This window comes from Mesoplodon densirostris, chromosome 1, assembly GCF_025265405.1.
Source record: "Mesoplodon densirostris isolate mMesDen1 chromosome 1, mMesDen1 primary haplotype, whole genome shotgun sequence".
In the NCBI taxonomy this organism is placed as follows: domain Eukaryota; kingdom Metazoa; phylum Chordata; class Mammalia; order Artiodactyla; family Ziphiidae; genus Mesoplodon; species Mesoplodon densirostris.
The window spans coordinates 109,114,181-109,132,792 of NC_082661.1; the positions used below are offsets into that span (position 1 = coordinate 109,114,181).

General features: G+C 46.7%; 1 protein-coding gene across 8 annotated transcripts in view; it reads right to left on the reverse strand.

The window, feature by feature from the left end:
* TAF5L (TATA-box binding protein associated factor 5 like) overlaps positions 1-18,612 on the reverse strand; it is a 27,303-nt gene continuing 8,691 nt past the window's right edge. For 5 of the 8 annotated variants that reach the window (XM_060107610.1, XM_060107585.1, XM_060107600.1 and 2 more), the window contains exons 2-5: positions 16,712-16,856; positions 13,806-13,910; positions 6,132-6,856; positions 1-1,894 (exon numbers count right to left, since the gene is read on the reverse strand). In XM_060107610.1, coding sequence (XP_059963593.1) covers positions 1,097-1,894; positions 6,132-6,856; positions 13,806-13,910; positions 16,712-16,853 — 1,770 coding nt within the window. In that variant the 5' untranslated portion in view covers positions 16,854-16,856 and the 3' untranslated portion in view covers positions 1-1,096. Of the gene's footprint in view, positions 1,895-6,131; positions 6,857-9,899; positions 9,958-12,436; positions 12,515-13,805; positions 13,911-16,711; positions 16,857-18,612 lie in introns of those variants that run through there. The other 3 variants (XM_060107627.1, XM_060107619.1, XM_060107637.1) reach the window with 3 other exon arrangements.

An 18,612-nucleotide genomic window follows, 5' to 3' on the forward strand; every position in this document is an offset into this window, starting at 1 on the left:
TCTTTTCAGAAAACAGAAATATTTAATCCTTTTCCCACAAATTAGAAGTTGCTTTATCCTCAGAGCGTAGTTTTCGACGTGTGTGTTCGTACTTAAGATTTGTTTCACAGACTGTTCATTAAACTGCTATCGCAAAGCAGGAGGTGGGAGGCACGATCTCAGGGGGAAAAGACGCTGGAAAAGCCACACCTCGGAATCATTTGGAAATTCAACATTTTCTAATTCTATCTTTTGACTTCTCACTTCCAATTATTTTCATTTCTTTACTACAATCTGTCCTTTCAGGGGAGAGAATTGTTAATAGAAGTGCAGCCACGAAAAGAATCTATCCCACCATCACTGCAAGAGCCCAAGACTTTCTCAATCAAATCCACCCAACCACTTCTAGAAACAGGTCAGCTGGAGTGATCAATCTGTCCCCCAGAAATCTTCCCTTTCTCCCAATACACTGTGCGACCACATTCTCTGAATTCCCTGAACCTCAAAATTCCAAGTATCACAGCCAGTGCCAGGAGTAAAACCTGAAAGATGAGAGCAGAGAAGGCCCCCTCTGCCAGTGCTAGGTTTCCTCTTCTCATTAATAATAATAATTATAATTATAATAACAATAATAAAAAAATCCTGGTTCTCTGTAATCACGAAAAAGGAAAGACATTTGCCAGGATGACCCCGCCCCCTTTCCTAGTTCCCGCCCCCGAATTCTACCCAGATAGAGTCCCTTCCACCCAGTGACCCTGCGGCACTGCTCCTGGGGAGGGCGCCCAGCAAACCTCCTCTGGCCAAGTGCAGCCCCGGCGAGGTGAGGGCATCTTGGCTCCAGAGACAGGAAGGGGCCGGCAGGAGGACACAGCGGGATCTCCGTGATTCTTGATCTCACGTTCGTTCCCCGTCACTGCCCTTCCTCCCCCTGTCCTTCCACACTTGGGGGCTCAGCGAAGGGTGGCGGGCTTGGGATGTCCGCGGGACGAGGGGGCGCGAGGGGGGGATGCGTGGGGACGCGGGGAGTCCTTCACAGTCAGTGATTCCATCCGTCTGTCCTAAGACTTACCGTCTGGAGCCCTTCACACGCCCCAGTCTGTTACATCAAAGATAAAAATCAATGTTCCTGATTTTCTTGTGTGATTCCGGTCACCAGCAGGAGGTTGCAGGCCATGAATTGCACGCTCAGCACGTTGCTCATCTGGCCGGTGTAGACGCCCACGAGCTCGCTGGACGAGCCGTCGGCGGGTGCGCTGCAGTGCGCGCTCCTGATGTCCCAGATGCGCACCGAGTTGTCCATGGACGCCGACGCGATCAGGCTGCTGTCCGGGCTGAAGGTGAGGCTGGTGATGTTGTCCGTGTGGCCCCGAAGCTCTTTGTAGAGGGTCCCGGACGCCAAGTCCCACAGCTTCAGCCGCTGGTCCTCGCCCGCTGACGCCAAGTACTTACCGTTGGGGGAAAAGGCCAGAGAGAGCACGGGGCCACGGTGGCCCGTGAAGAGCCTCACCGAGTTCCCCTGCTGGGTGCTCCACAGCCGGACTGTCTTGTCGGTCGAGCCCGTGGCTAAGTAGTTTGAATTGGGGTGGAACTTGACACAGTCCACGTCTGCCAGGTGCCCGGCGTAGATGCGTAGCGGGTGCGTCCGATCAAACGACCACAGCCTGGCCGTGCGGTCGTGGGACCCACTGGCGAAGTACAGGCTATGCGGGCTGATGTCCAGGTCCCACACGGGGTAGGCGTGGCCCTGGTACAGCACAGTGTTGGTGAAGCTGCCGAGGTCCCAGTACCTGATGGACATGTCCTCAGAGCAGGAGAGCAGCCCTGAGCTGTCCGCAAGGAACCTGGTGCTGTACACTGGCCCGCAGTGTCCCCGCAGGACCTTCATCTCCGTGCCTGCGTTATCGTCCTCGTCATCCTGTGGGGACGCACGCATGCACGCACACGCACACGCACACGCACACACACACACACACACACACACAAAAGAGTGTTTAGTGGTCTGTCATGGAAAACAAACGTCTAAAAACAGACCTGCTTGGGAAACAGCATATACTCAGTAAATGACCCTGCTCTTTAGGGTGACTCCAGGAGAAGAACTCTTAATTGCATAACTGAATAAAAAGTCTCCTACAACTTACAAATTGCCTTCCTTAAATTCACCTCGCAGCTAAGACTACAGCAAGGCTATTAGTGCAGAGCGATGACTGTGGACCTTACTCTTAGGTTGAGGAGAACCGATTTCAAGAGCCGATCACTCGAAAAGATGTACTTTTGAACGTATGTCCTTAGATGCTTTTATTCTACTGGCATGTCTTCGCCCGTCAGTCTCAGCTGCTTTGTAGGCCATGCTGCTCCCTGTCTCTTGTCCATTTAGAAAAATCCCCACGTGCCTGTTACTACCACGCCTGGGGCCCGTGATGGAGGCAGGCGTGGTTTCACTTCGAGATTTTTATACAGAACCGCTGTGGGAGTTCAGCCAAAAATAAAACCTGGACATACCACAGAAATAACAGTAGGCCAGGAAGGTGCAGCCATCAGTAAATTATGCTCACACCCTGTGACCAGGCATGAATGGCTGGTGTCCAAAAGGAAAGAACAGTTTTGAAACCGTGACTTTCTGGAGGGTCTCAAATATTTTCCCAAAGTAACAAACGAGGCGTGGAGTCAGAATTGCTCTAAATAAAGCCAAGTGACTCGTGTGAGTCTTGGAAATGAATCCTTACGTGTGGCGACAGAAAAGACTCGTGCCGTGGGGGGAGAGCCCCTCTCCTCATCCTCTGCCCCACAAGCACACTCTCTCTGTTCAAACCCACTCTCCGTTCATTCTCTCGTGGACAAGCTCCTTAAAACTGCAGCCGTCCTCACCCTGGAATTCATAAAGTCAAGTGACCTCACTGGAAGAGCAGGGGGTAGGATGAAGCTTCTTGAACCAGCTTGCCTCGTGAGCCTTTGGACAGAAAAAGGGCATCCTTTTCATCTGAAAACTATTAAATTCAAAATGGAATGAATGCCTCCAGTGTTTATGTATTGGAGAAAAGTTAAGAGAAAATAAACACTGATGTCCATGAAGATTCAAAATGGCTCTTCCAGATACTCAACATTAAAAGCACTTAAGCGTTTGAGAGCTTGAGGTTCCACTGAGCGTTACCAAGCATATTAGTAATTTTCCTTTCCGAAGAGATTACAACAACACTTTAAAGTTTCTGCTCTGCACCGGAGAGTTTGTGTCAGAGCTGTGGGGGCAAGAAACGAGCCTGGGTGAGTTACACAGAAGGCCTCTGAAAGCTAGCGGCCCACCCGGGCACACAGTACTGTCTCCGAGGCTTAAGAGGTCTTCATTTGGAGCAGGCAGTCATGGAAGTGGGTCTCCCCTCTGTGTGCTTACGGGCAGAGAGGAGGACATACCGGAGTCAAGCTGGACTCCCCAGGGGCCCAACCATTGTCCTGAGCCTGTGGAAAAGTGCCTGGTTGACTCTACAAACCAAGAAATGGGGAAGCCAAAACAGGCCTGCTGGCCATCCCTATCAGCTCCCTGCCAGGACCACAGCTTAAAATAGTCCGGCCACATTTTTTTCTGTGGCTCAACCCATCCCCATGAGGACCTCAGCACAGTCGAGCTGAAACCCTGAACAGGCAGTGGGTCACACGTGCCTGGCCTCACGGAACCTTCCATGCTAACAGAACAGCACCCCAAATGCCCTGCCACTGTCTAAACCCTCACAGTAAATTCCACCCCAGATGCATCCCAAATAGGAATTTCTAATTTGTAAAGTACTTTCATGTAATAATAAGCTATATTATGTACATGATGAGACATGCTTAAACTAGAAATTTTCAAAGAATAAGAAAAATAACATCTTCAAATACTATAGTCTGCTGACCCTGCTTTAGGCCACGGAGTCCCTCCATCTGCTTCTGGACTAGGACGTTCCAAGTGGCCCAGCTCACAGTGCAGTCATTCCTAGATCAGGGTACTTTGGGGTCTGAAAGTCAGCCCTGGGCTGTTCTCCAATTAGCTACTGATGGAGCTGAAAGAAATTAAATATGGCTGGGCTTGGGAGTGGGTGAGACTTGGAAGCAAGTGAGACACTGCTATCTGTGTGAGAGGTGACAGCAGCCTGACCTAGGAGGGAAAAGGTGGCTGCTGGCTAGTGTGAACGGACGTGTGCTCTACGTGTAAATACACAACAGATTTCCAAGGCTTAGGACAAAAAGGGAGAATATAACAGACTTCATTAATATTTAAAAAATACTGCTTATGTGTAGAAATGACAGTATTTTGGCCATATTGCATTGAAAATACATTACTAAAATTAACTTTGACTACTTCTTTTTACTTTTGTAATGTGACTACTAGGACGACTTAAGTTACATATATGGCTCACATTATATTCCTATTGGCCAGATCTAAATGACAGTTTTATACACAAGTTACAGAACTGAGTATTACTGACAACACTGACTTCACTTTTCAAACCTAAAGATGACCAGATTGGGAACAGAATGACCAGACGTTAAATGAACTGAACACAGGTGCTGCACTGCCGGGCTGAGGGTGGGGAGGCTGGTGGTGATGAGGGTGGTCCTGTCCTGTCCTGTCCACATAACTGGAAAGAAGGGCAAGCCCTCCACTGGGGACCTGTGGTTTTGCCATGCTGTGCAATATTAAAAACACACAGCTGCCAATCGACAAGCTACCTCCATCTGGTGTGCAGCGAAGTGGGGGAGGGAGGGCAGGCCCACTCCCCATTCCAAGGCTGCTGGTACCGGGTGACGGGAGCAGCACTGCGGGTCCAGTGAACACATTTCCGAGGCTAATCTAGCTTCTCTTCACGTGGAGACAACAGAAGCCGGAGGGCAGGGCTGTAAATCCAGTTGTATTTGGGATAATTTTATGCTTACACATGAGCTTTTGGTTACTGTTTTTGATTTTTTTAAAAAATGATATATAATTCACATGTTACAAAATTCAGCGGTAGCCACAGTAGAATCTTAGATTTTTAAATTTTAGGCTAATGTTCTTTCCATTTTTGCAACTATCTTTCTACCTTTGCTATCTTCCTTTATATTACTTTTTAATGCCTAGAACTCCCCAAACTCAGTATCATCAAAGCTAATAAGGTCGGTAGGAATAATTTTTTTAAGTAAAAAACTGAGAGTAAATGAGGGCAGTATCCCTCACTGTACGTGAAGAACCCCCAAGAGGCTGGAGCTGTCTCCAAGGAAGATAAACTTGTGCATTGAAAACTATTCTGGAGGGCACTACAGAATTCTAGAAATCTAAGTTTGTGCATCGGCATTTAGACCCTTTACTCATCCTAACAAACTCCTCTAATTATATTGTCTTAACTGCAAGAAGCAAAGACTCAAAGGCCATACTAAATGGAAGGTGACTAAGAAAACAGGAACAGGTAGAAAAGGGGCTTAACTTGTACACCCAATATTCTTGATACCCTCATCAGTAACTGGAAATTAACTCGAGTGATTTTTTTTTTTACTCATTAACTTTTCAACCTGGTGCAAAGGTTTTCCATCCAAAGTAACTTGAGGCCGAGCTCCTGAATTTCAGTGGTGATACGACAGCGCTATCCTACCCACAACTTCCGTGGCGCCACGCTCAGGGAAGGTGAACTCTGTGAAGTTCAATTTCTACCTCCCTTTGCCCGTGCTTTTTTTGAGGCAATGACTCTCGGTGACCTGAAACTCAGGCCACTGGGCCTGTGCTTTTCAACTACCACCTGCAAACAGAGCGAACCAGCTCGTCACACCAACTGCTGGACGAAATGGGGGTACCCTGGGTGAAGCCAGAGGACTTGTACTGCCCTCGAAAGGCTGAGGACAGCCAGGGGGGGCGAAGGTGGAGAGAAACCAGTGTCCTCGTTTACTGCTGATGGCATTGGGAGATGGCAATACCACACTTTAAAACGCAGACAGAGGACCCAGTGATCCTATGTCTAATTGCTTATTGTCTCCGCCAAGGCTGGGCATTAGCAGGGAGTCACTGGCTACAGGTTACGAGGCATGAGTCTGGCGTTAGCTATATGATGCGGGAAATAAGGAAGTGCGTTTGCCGTAAGATCTGTCATGTTTGGTCGGAATATTCCAAGCTGATAAGTAAGGCAGACGCAGGGAAGAAAGACCGACATTCCTACCTCCTTCTCCAAGATATCACAAGCCAAGTGGATGCGGGACACGTCTACTTGATGCGGTTCGGATTTTAACTTCTTGGAACGCAGACTCCACAGTTTTATACAGGAGTTGTCAAAGCCAGCGGCAAGCAGCTTGCTGTCCGGGGAGACCTCCGCCGTGTTCAGCAGCTGCTCCGTGTTGTAGAAGGCGTAGAAGCAGATGGTGGTGAGAGAGGGGGGGCCGTCCTTGACACGCTTGATGCTCTCCTGCAGGACCTCCAGCGCGGCCTCGTTCTGCAGGATGGGCGCAGGCACGTCGGCAGGCTCCAGGCCGCCGCCCTCGCCCCGGGAGGGGCCGCCGCTGGCATAGAGCTGGTAGTCCGTCCTCTTGGCGGGCTGCACGTCCAGGTGGATGTGCCAGGTGAGGACTCTGCACAGCGCGGTGTTATTGTCACTCTGGAGGTAGCGGAGAAGGTAGTTGTAGCTGTCTTCCTGCAGGCGGACCACGTACTTGTTGTCCAGGAAGGCCCGCAGCCGGAAGTTAGACAGGATGTCCTGGATGGTCTGGGTGGTCTGCAGCTGCTCGATGACGTCCTTCTGGCTGGCATTCTGCAGAAACATTCCATGGAAGCGGCTGTAAAAACTTTCCACTGTGCTCTTGGGACTGTTCTGGACCAGGTTGAGGTGGAGGTAGACAAAGAGGGGGTACAGGAGAGGCATCACTTCATGGCTATGCTGGGATTCAGAATCTGCAATGAAAGAGAAGCAAGGCCTTTACAGTCGGCAGAGTCTCCTGGGGAGCCCGCCGTCACATGGCCTTTTCTGGCCACAACCCTACTTTCTGAGGCTATGGATTGAAGTATAAGCCCAACACAGAATTCTGGACACTCAAAGTCCAAGCCAGGACTGAGGAAAGAAGAGCATGGACCCTGAAGGCCAGCAAACACAGCCCGAAGTCAGCCGTAAACCCAGAATTCGATGCCCAGAGGTTAAGCGATGTGCCTGTTCTCACATGCATTCAGTAACTCGTACCAGGTCTTCAAGGGTTAGTGTTTTCCCCAGCACATTAGTGTTGCTCCAACTGGGACCTGAGACCTTGGAGAGACCTTAGATGCAGTCTCGGGAGACTGAGTTCTTCACAGAAACTTTAACTTGATAATTTAAAAAACAATGAACACAGGTAAATTCAGAATTATCTGGATGGCCTTTAGCAAGTAAGTACTATCATACAGTTTTAGTGCTCTATTTTGTTCTGATTCCTCTTGGCCCCATCACCTGCAGTAACATCAAGTTCTTATTTTAGTGGGTTCATTAACATGTCTAGCCCCCCTGGCTGGCATGTCTCAATGCCAACATGACATCGTTCATCTGTAATTGTCCCACATCTGTCAGTGTACTCATTTTGATTTTGTTGGTTAAAAAGTACAACTTCTCTTTTGCAGTGATAATTTACAAGTGGAACACTTTCATGTCATTAAGACTAAATCATTTACTAATCTGAGACTTTAACACCATGAAAGTACATGACAAAGAATGTTCAAAAAAGTGTACAGCTTTGTCACAGGCTAGTGAGAAAAGCACAGAAGTGTGTGTGACACCTAAATGAGGGAGGGCAGAGAGAGCTGTAACGGAGCGAAGGTTCCACATCCATCTGGACGGAGGCGAGTGGCCAGCGAGCAGGGCCATCGCAGGCACCAGCACCTCAGGGAAGCTGGGTGACACCAGCCCTAGGCCCGTTAGAGTAGCGAGTTATGACTGGCAAAATCCATCTGTTACTTTCACTTGCTGTTAATTTGAAGTTTATTTTTGTGGTTTTGCTTGTACTTTATATGTAAATGAGTTTAGCTTTTATACAAAATAAAGCATAAAGGTTTCAAGTGTAATGTCTGTATGTACCTAAGTAATTAATATAAAAATGCTTTAAGTCAGCTCTTAGCACTTCCGCTAGCATTTTCTTTCTTTCTTCTTTTTTTTTTTCTTTCCTGAAAAGGAATCCATACCTGGCTCAAGATTCAGGAACACTGCATTAGGGAATCTTATCTCCCTAATTGGAAGGGAGATGATCCCTGCACGCTATCTCTGCTTGATGCTGTATTTCACTCATCACAGGTGAATTAATTGCATAGTAGGTGCATTTGAGGATCAACATGCCCCCACTCAAATGCATTCTTAGAAGATGAACTTCAATTGCACTGATCCCGCTGAACTGAAGTTAGGGCTCCTGCCTCTGTACCAACAGGCACAGGGAGCTCTGGTGCTGGCTGTGGTGAGTGACCCTGAATGCTGAGGGGAAACTGGACTATGCTCCACAGGGAGCTGAGGAGAGTGTGTCTGGGACACAGGAGGTCCCTTAGGGTATCTCTTAGTATTACCGTCCCTGAGGTTAAGGTGAGTGGAAATATGCAACAATCCAATCCAGGCAGGACTAGTAGTGGCCCAGGCCCTTCAGAAACGAAGGTCTGTATCATCCCACCAGGTAAAGAACCAGGAACAGCTGAAGTGCTAACTGAAGGCAAAGGGAATACAGAATAGGCAGCAGAGGAAGGTGAAGACCAGCTATGACCACGTGACCAGTGACAGACCCCAGGACTGGACCTGTCATGAGTATTCCTCCTTATTTTGTTATGAACATGTTTGTGTGTGTGTATATCTATACATAAGCAAATATCTTTGTTTTCTTTCCTTTCTTATCCCCTTACCATGGAACATAAGTTATACTGACTTTGTATCATAGTATTTATTCTTTTTTTTTTTCTTTTGGCCGTGCTGTGTAGCATGTGGGATTTTAGTTCCCCGACCAGTGATCAAACCCCGGCCCCCTGCAGTGGAAACGTGGAATCCTAACCACTGGACCACCAGGGAATTCCCTATATCATAGTGTTTAAGTATTGTTAACTTTACTTCACAGTATTTAAATTATGGGATCTCAAGGAGAAGAGTAAACATCACCTGTGGACTTTGCTTCCTCTTCTGAGGAAGGCATTAGGGCATTCTTGGTTGTACTTGGGATAGCTGTACCATGTTAAGTAGAATTATGACCTTGTTAATCACCTTTATTTGCAGGTTAATTATGGTTTAAGGAGATGGGTAAGGGTGCCATCACAAGTCCATAGGTGGTGGACTTGTGATGGTTAATTTTATGTGTCAACTTGGCTGGGCCACAGTGCCCAGAAACTTGTTCACACATTATTCTAGATATTTCTGTGAAGGCATTTTTTTAGATGAGATGAACATTTAAATCAGTAGACTAAGTACACTGGATCACCCTCCACATGTGGGTGGGCCTCATCTAATCAGTTGAAGGCCTTAGGAGAACAAAGACTGACCTCCCTGGGGGGGAGAAGGAATCGGCCAGCAGGTGGCCTGTGGACATGAACTGCAGCTCTCCTGGGTCCCAGCCTGCGGGTTTGCCCCACAGATTTTGGACTCGTCAGTCTCCACAATCACGTGAGCCAATTCCTTAAGATAAATCTCTCTATACATATACATTTTGTTGGTTCTGTTTCTCTGGAGAACCCTAATACAGATTTCAACATTTCTTTAAATACTGTAATTCTTTAGAAGACCTCTGGAATATTTCTTTCCCAAAATACTAATTAAAACAAACAAAAAGATTCAACCCTTACCAATTAGACGTCCAATATATTCTATTGGGACGAAGGGCTGTTTTCAACTCCTTATAATCTTAGTTTCAGGCTTATTTTCGAAAATGAGAGGCATTTTAATTTACTAAGTCCAGGATTAAAAAAAACTAGCCATCTAGAAATAGGGATGTAGTACTTTAAAACTTACTGAAATTCACTGCTGTTTCAGCCCATAGTTTCAAAGCTGCTTAATTGTTCTTTCTTGCCTGAAGAGAACAGTATATTAGGTATAAAAGTTCCAATCAACATATTCTATATGTGGAACAAGGTGAGACTAACATTAAGTCTTAACTCAATTTTAATCTTGTTCCCTTGAAATCATAACATACACCTCGTATTTTACTGAAAGGACACTAAGTTAAATGAACACCGAGCTTGTTGGTCCTCATTCCCCGGCCCTTCTCTGCACGCCGTCCTCAGCTCTGAAACAGCACCAGCTGGCCTGCGCCTTCGTGTCCCTGCCTGGGGGCTCCTCTTCTTCCCTTGTTCCCTGAAGGCTCACCTCACTCTGAGGAGCTACCCCTGCATGTGTGCCTCCCATGAGCCAGGCACTTACATCCACATTGTGTCTAGGAGTCACAGCTGTCCCCAGATTCAGATCCAGAGTGACTGACCCCATAGGCTATGCTCTTCCCACTACATGTCCCATAGGAAAGGCCCTGGAGCAACAGGCGAGCTCACGGCAGCTCTCAGCCCCACAGCTTCTGGAGGAGAAATACTGGAGGCAGCTACAGCCTTAGAACCTCTTACCTTTCTCTGTTATCTCCTTCAAGAGTCACCATCTCCTAGACTTTACTTTGTACCTCCCCAGGGCTGATGCTGAGTTCTGTATCACAGTCTGTATCTTCTGTGTTACATAGCAGGATGCTATCATCATAACAACGTAAAAAATAAAACCTGACTTATTTCTGTTCAGTATACCCCGCCCCACCAAAGAGCCTGAGGCATCCTTAGATCTTCTCCCTTCTTTACTCCTTAGCCCTGGAGATCCTACCTTGACAATGTAACTGTGAATTGAAGACCCCGCTTTCGGCATCCACAGCCCTGTCTCACTCCTCAGGGACCACAGTGGACTCAGGCTGGCCTCCCATCGCCCCACCCACAAACACTCTCGTCCACTGCTTCCACACCCACATTCACGCCCGGGCTTGTCTCCATCACACAGGATGAGGGTCACATTTCTACCCCTGTGGTCAGATCTTGCCTCCATTTTGTCTGTCTTTATCTCCAATCTGAAAGCCCATTTTCTTTTTCTTTTTTCTCTTTAAAAAAAATTTTTTTTATTGGAGTATAGTTGACTTACCATGTTGTGTTAGTTTCTGCTGTACAGCAAAGTGAGTCAGCTACACACATACATCTATCCACTCTTTTTTAGATTCTTTTCCCATATAGGTCATTACAGAGTATTGAGTAGAGTTCCCTGTGCTGTACGGTAGGTCCTTATTAGTTACCTATTTTGCATATAGTAGTGTGTATATGTCAATCCCAATCTCCCAATTTATCCCTCCCCGAAAGCCCATTTTCAACAAAGCCGGCTCCTTCGTTGTTCCTGAAAAAATAATCCCGTCTCTGCCCCTTTGCTCATGCCTTTGCAAGTAGGCCAGATCCTCCTACTCTGGCACAGATGCCCGACATGCAAGTGCTAATGTCGACCCAACCCTCCTCAGGAAGGCTGCCTCTGACCACCCCACGCCAGCCCCTCCCTTCACTCCAAATTCAGCTCCCACGAACACCCAGCGACTGGCTCCGTCTTGGCCTATGCAAACACTCCCCCAGTCACATCTCATGCAAAACTGTGACTTTTAGCCCTCTTACGTTAGGGTTAACTTTCAGTTCAGATTAATGACTACATGTTATATTTCATCTTGGTGCTCAGGAAATAACTATTCATTTGATTTGGTTGACTGCTCTTCAGAGCCCTGAAGGTGGAGAAAAATGTTCCAGGAAAAGCAGTCTGTGAGGAAAAACACATATACTCACCCCCTCAAAATAACCTGTGACCAAGGATTAAAGAATTAAATTACAGGGCTTCCCTGGTGGCGCAGTGGTTGAGAGTCTGCCTGCCGATGCAGGGGACACGGGTTCGTGCCCCGGTCCAGGAAGATCCCACATGCCGTGGAGAGGCTGGGCCCGTGAGCCATGGCCACTGAGCCTGTGCGTCCGGAGCCTGTGCTCCGCAACGGGAGAGGCCACAACAGTGAGAGGCCCGCGTACCGAAAAAATAAAAAAAAATTTTAAAAAAAGAATTAAATTACAGACAAGGTAACAGACAGCTTTCTCAGTTTTGAAACATGACAAGAAATTGCGTAGGAAAAGGCTGATGGAGACTATTACAGTGACAGATTCGGAGCTTCCGCGTTGCCTGGCTCCCTCATCAGAGGGCGGGCCCCCACCAATACACTCCCCTGCAATACCTAGCCCAGGACAGTCAGAGCCTCACATAAGTACAGGCTGAATGAATGAAAGAGAAAGGCTGAAAGACACCAGGCACTTCTTTCTAAACCAGCTTCCTCACCACTAGGTTGATGAGAGAAGTCTCTCAGGGAGAAATCATAACCGTATTTAAAAAACCGAGTAAAATAACTTCCTAAAAACGGATTTTTAAAAATTTAAAAATTGCTCAAAGCCTCAAAAACCAATGCCAATAATGAAAAATAACTTGATTATCTCCAAGTTCTTGCTTACCTCTGAATGAAATCCTTCTTATAAATCCAATTTTTCTTTTTTATCTTTAGTGAACATGGAAAGCAGCTGATCACTGTTCTGAGACATTTAACATTTATATGATATGAGGATCTTAATGGAGTTTCTTTCTTTCCACTTTAAACATAATAGACTCTTTTTATTAGACCCTTAGTCTTCGCAATTTTTTCATCTTTGTAACAATTCAACAGAATGAATCCCATCACTCAACAACAGTGAGACTGATAAGATGACCCTCTTTAGGGTTTTATTTTGTAATCTTTATTTCCTGTAACATTTTGGTCATTTTGCCAGACTACAGAATATAGGAAATGTGGATTCTTTCCTTTAAAATACTAACCATTATAAGGGTGAAGTAAACTTAGGACAACTCTCAGTGTGCAAAATTAGGTATATTATTTTGGTTTATATATTGATCACTTACTATGCCTCTTTACCATTAAAAATTATTAACCTGAGGGTTGTTCAAATAAGGGAAAAAAATAAAACAACTTCAAAGTATTTTAACTATAATTTTCTATTAACCAATACATGCTAATAACTCTTCATCCTTTGAGGACAGAGAAAGTTTTGTATTTCTTGTACCTCAAGGTGTTTTGTATAAAGTACTCAACAAAAGACTTTGATTAATAACCAGAATCAGCATGGTCTCGCTTATTGTAACCATCTTTTCAACATTAAAATTATAATCAGTCATCTTAGGACTAGACGAAATCACTTGGTTTTGCCTTTGAAGAGCCTTCTTCACTTTACATATGAGGAACTAAAGGCCCCAGAAAGGCTACATGACTACAATTTTTAGAGTGATTAATTTAAAAAGTCATACAATGAATTAGGAAAACTCATTAGAACTCACATCTACTGATTCAGTGTGTCTGTGGTTCTCACAGCACCCACAAACTGGACCAAATTACAACTTCTAATGTTTTGGTGTTGCTGATTCATGAGGATTACTGTCTTGCATTTTTGGAAACAAGGGGAAAAAAGCATTTTGACATGTACTGTATCACTGGTAGTGATATTAACGTCCATTTCATACCTGCTGCATTTAAGGAGGTTTCCCTACACGGCTGACTGAGCTTCTACTTATTCAACACAAGCCACAGTCACTGTGCTGAAGGCAACGGACAAAACAGTGAGTAACGCACCCAGAGCACTGCCCTTGCACACTTTAATCTCCTGATTTGACTCTCTTGGGAGTTCCAATAGACCATAAGTGTGAATGCAAGGCCTGCTTTCAACCACCTTTGAATCCCTGGTACCTAACACCAGAGCTGGAGCACAGATGGTTCTCAGGGAAATTCGCAGCGCCCTTTTTTAACAAGAGAAGGGGATTGTGCGGAGTACTTACCGGTGAGGAAATTCCGCAGCCGTCCGAACTGCACTTCATATTGCTGGGGCTCTGCCTGGCAAGGGGCCGCAGACACTATGTTGGCACAACCAGATTCTGATTGGACTAAGGAGGAAAAGATACATAAGATGGGACGGCAAAGACAATCGCCAGCCCGAAACGTGGCAGGTTGGATGGAAGGAGGCGCAGCAGTAGCATCTGACATCTCAGCCCGTTTTCAAAGTACGTTGGGGCTTCTGGTTAAATATGACCGACATACCTACCCCACCAACTCCTGACACCCAGTGACGTGACAGCAGAGGAACGAAAGGTATAAAGCACAGGGTACACGAGCTGGATGAGAGAGGAGAGGCACACAGGCTCACGAGAGACTCCTCTGGACGCATCTGACCCCAGGACCTGACACTGTATCATCGTGTGCCTTGGGATGGGTCCATCTTCAACCCCCATGCTGGGCATTCACTGGGCCATTTCAATCTGGAAATTCACGTCTTGCAGTTCTGAGAAATTTTCTTGAATCATTTTTTTGCTTTCTCTCCTGTGTTCTCTCTCTGGGACGCCGACAATTTCGTGGTAGGTCTCCGGAACTGATCCTTTAATGTCTCCCAGATTCCATTTTTTGTCTTTCTGCTCTACTTTCTGGGAGGCTGCCTCAACTTTCAACCCTCCGAATGATTTTTCAGCTTCACTGTCATGTATTTATCTGAATGTTTTCTTCTCTTAAAATAGCAGTCTCTTCTTGTTTCAAGGCTATCAATGATGGTATTTTTAAAGTTTTTCTTCCCTCTGCTGTTTGCTTCCTTCAAGTTGCTTCTCACTGTTTCCTTCCAGTTTTCATATGAAGCAGATCAGTTCCTTCCAGGATCTGACAGTCCCTAGTTATATGAAAGTGAGGCACCACAGAGCTGATGAGAACTCTGGGCATGCGCTTATCATCCAAGAGGACCTGGATGGGCAATTTCCCGCTGGCGATGTCTTTAGGTCCATTCTTGTTAGGGCAGATTCACCAGGGGCGAGGCTTTTAATCACCTTCCTGGACAGCAGGTGCCTGGATGGCAGTGTTCTTGGCAGCGAGAGGAGGAAGGAGGCTGGAGTCTCAATACTCAGGATGTAAACATGCGCTTCATCGCCATTCTGTGAGTTCATGCTTTCTAACAAGAAAAGCAAAATTCTCCTAGCCTTTCTGCTTGGGGTGGGGTGGGGGACCTCACAACTGGGGAGAGGCGGCAGGGGACTGACAAGCCATCTTCAACAACAATCTGGACAAACACCGACGCGCGTGGGACGCACGTGAGAAGGAGGAAGCAGGAATGTAATTAATGCAGCAGGGCCAAGGAGACGCAACGGAGAGCATCGAGAGGCAGGGAGACAGATGGGAAGAGAGTCAGCGCCCCTCCGGGAACTCGGACACACGCTGGAAGGCTGCACACACACGAATAGGCTCTCCTGCTGCCCCGCCGTGAGGGAACCAGTCTCGAGTCCTACAGTCACAAGCCCTCACAGGCATCCTCCCCTTGCCATTCCGATGACGACCCTTTAGCTCAGGCTGTCCTCACCTCTTACTGGATCACACTGCGGCCTTCTGACTAGCTCCCCTGGTGCCAATCCGGGCCTTCCCCCGTCAACACAGCCACCACGGCCATCCTGCTAAGACCCATATCTGATAACCTGGACACCCTCCCCCAGCTTTGCCCCCCGATAAGCTCCTAACGGTTCTTTGGAAAGTCAGCTCATGCCTTCTATGATTTACTGACCCCTGACTATATGCTGGGAACCATGAGACCTTCTGGGAAGCCCTTCTGACCTGCCGGCTGACCTGAGAGCACCATCTTCTTTGTTTGTATGGAGGTTGAGCACCCCTCACAGGACTCACTATGTCACACCCGCCCACGTGTGCTGACCTGCCTGCCTCACCTCCTGACTGTAACAGAGCTCCTCGGGAGCCAGAATCAAGTCTTAGCTCTCTCGAGAACTTCTCAGCACCTGGCCACCAGCAGACCTCACGACCATCTGCTGAATGCAGATATAAGTATTCAGATCACTCAATCAACAGAAAAACCTAGGACAAAATCTTACAATAATCACATTTTAGAAGCTTCTCGCTTTTCCTGGTGGTTTTCCAGGAACACTGACTCTCCTAATACGCCATCATATCGAAAAGAAGACAACTGAGAACACAAATTTAATAGTGCTTGCCCTACTGTCTATCAGCAACAGCACAGGTTCCAACGAACACAGGGCAGCGGGAGCTTATCAAAGGCTGTGACGGCGAGTTTAGAAGGAATTACTCTGGTCCTGTACACTGGCCATCCTACTAGAAACATTAAGGCTTTCATGAATCGATTCCAAGTTCATCGCCTGGCCCTGTCCTTGTCGGGGAACCCAGCAGAGTCTGAAGGCGAGGGAGAATGAGTGGGTCTGACACTGAAGGGAAGGAAGCTTCCCCTGAGGAGCCGGGCTGAGCTGGAGAAGGCACTGCAACCTTAAGCTCCCCACACCCGGCCATTTAAAGACGCTCATAACCACCCTGACAGCATGGCAAGAAAAATTTCTACAAAGTTTTTCTAAAAAAGAATCCAAATCCAATTTCAAAACTAACAGCAAAAGCAAAAAGAAATGTTAAAAGTCTCAGGAACACGTATATGATGCCAACATTTCCACCCACGGATCCCAAAGGACACATCCACCTGGAGAACATGCCTTCCACGGTGAGGCCCAGGCAACAGGGGAGGGGACACGTGCAAGAGGGGGACAGAGAGCCTGGCCCTAGCTCACGGAAGGAGAAAGTCGCACACGACATCAGGTTCAGCTCACAGCCCCCGGGATCCTGCGGGAGGACGTGTTGGGCGGGGGGGTTTCAGAGAGGCACTTGGGCTGGATGCCTCCGGGACGGGGGTGGGTGGTACCTGCGAGGCTGGTGGCCATCTCCTCGGCGCTCTGCGACAGCCGCAGACCTTGCTTCAGTGGGCCGTCTGCGTCCCCGTACTGCCGGCGTTTGAGGTAGCAGGACACGGCCATCTGAATCTGCTCGGTGCGCACCCGTTTCATGACCTGAGGGGGAACCACAGGGACAGCCGGACGTCACGCGCGGGTAGAGGCCACGCGGCCAGTCTCCTGGCTGACTTGAGAGCCTTAAGACCAACCTCACCTTCTCTTCCACTTTATGTACTGTCCCAATGAAAACACGGCCAACTTCAATGATGGAAAACGGGAATAGCCTAGATAATAAAGCCCCATGGGACTTCCCTGGCAGTCCAGTGTTAACACTCTGTGCTTCCACGGTAGGGGACATGGGGTTGATCCCTGGTTGGGGAACTAAGATCTCACATGCCTACGTGTTGCAAGGTGCGCCCCCCCCAAAAAAAAAGCTCCACAGACCCCCGGCAAACTCCATCCAGGACCATGATTTCAATCTGCCCCGAGGAATTCCAGGGCCCCATGTTCCCGGCCGCCCCTCGCTCAGGGAGAGGGGTCAGGGAGCAGGGAGCCAGCCAGAAAGCAGGCAGGAGGCAGCACGAAAGCAGAGCTCTGAGACATTCAGAAACCAGGTAACAAGGTGTTAGAAAGTGAGAAGTTAATAATGGGGAAAGGGAGAGCTATGCTTTTTCTTAGCAGTCAGGAAAAGGCTGCTGGCGCTGAGTCAAGGATTTGAGCAGTGTGTTTTCATGTCAATCATACTGTTTACCTCTTTCACGCTTTATTTGTAATGCCAGGTACAGAAAAGCATCAGAATTGTAAGAGGGTAGGTATATGTGTTAGAAAATGTCTCATGAATTCTTATATGGAAGGAAATGCACTCAACAGGGGTAAATAACTTCTGATAACTCAAGCTAAGTTGGGGGTTCCCCCTCCAAAAGGACTATTTACCCTGACTGCTAAATTTATTATCAAGAATGACAGGAACCCCTGATACTGCCAAGGGCCTCAAACACTCCTTTGCCTGGAGTAAAGAATACTGCAGTCCAGATGACCAGTGACAGCTGAATGAATTTTCTAGGTTCACTTCTGTGATGTAAAAAATATTTTCTTCTTCAGGATCAAAATATCGTGTCCATTTTGGAATGCATGCAACATTATCCATACACATGTGATGGTCCCCACCAGGGTAACTTTCTCTAAATCAAGGACTTCTAATTTTTTTGTGTGTAGAAGATGTGTTTTTGATAATTTATTTGGATGTGTTTAAATTTTCAGTTTCAATTACATGCACTGGCCTTCTCCTTTGTGATTTCCTCCATTCGTTTTTAAGATTTAAAATTCCCCCCATTCCAAAAACCTGTTATTTATTTTTTCTTTAAATACTAAAAAAAAAGTTTATCTGTATCTAATTTTTATCCATTGCAATTTCTTTCAGTGTACAATATGTGGTGAATAACCAAACAACTATTTTACCCAGATACTGCAGCAAACAAGTTGTTCCAAAATCATCTGCAAATAAATAATCCTTCCAAACTGATTCATAGTAACTCTTTTAAAACACAATCTGAAGATCGACTTTTCAATTGCCTAAAAGTCACACAACAGAGCAAACAGTGAAGGCTGGAGACATGTACACACAAAAACACATATATTTATATACAAATATAAAATGTTAAGATATCATAAATATATTATTTTAAACCAGGTGTAAAGAATGATTATATTGTCTATGCATTTCATTTCTGGATTACCAAAGACAGTATCAAATATTTGTTAGAAAGGAGGGGCACTGGGTCTGAAATGACTGAGATTCAGTGATACAATGAAACAGTAATAAATTTCCTCATACTGAACCACCTTTCACTATGGAATTTGCCTCACTTGGTTA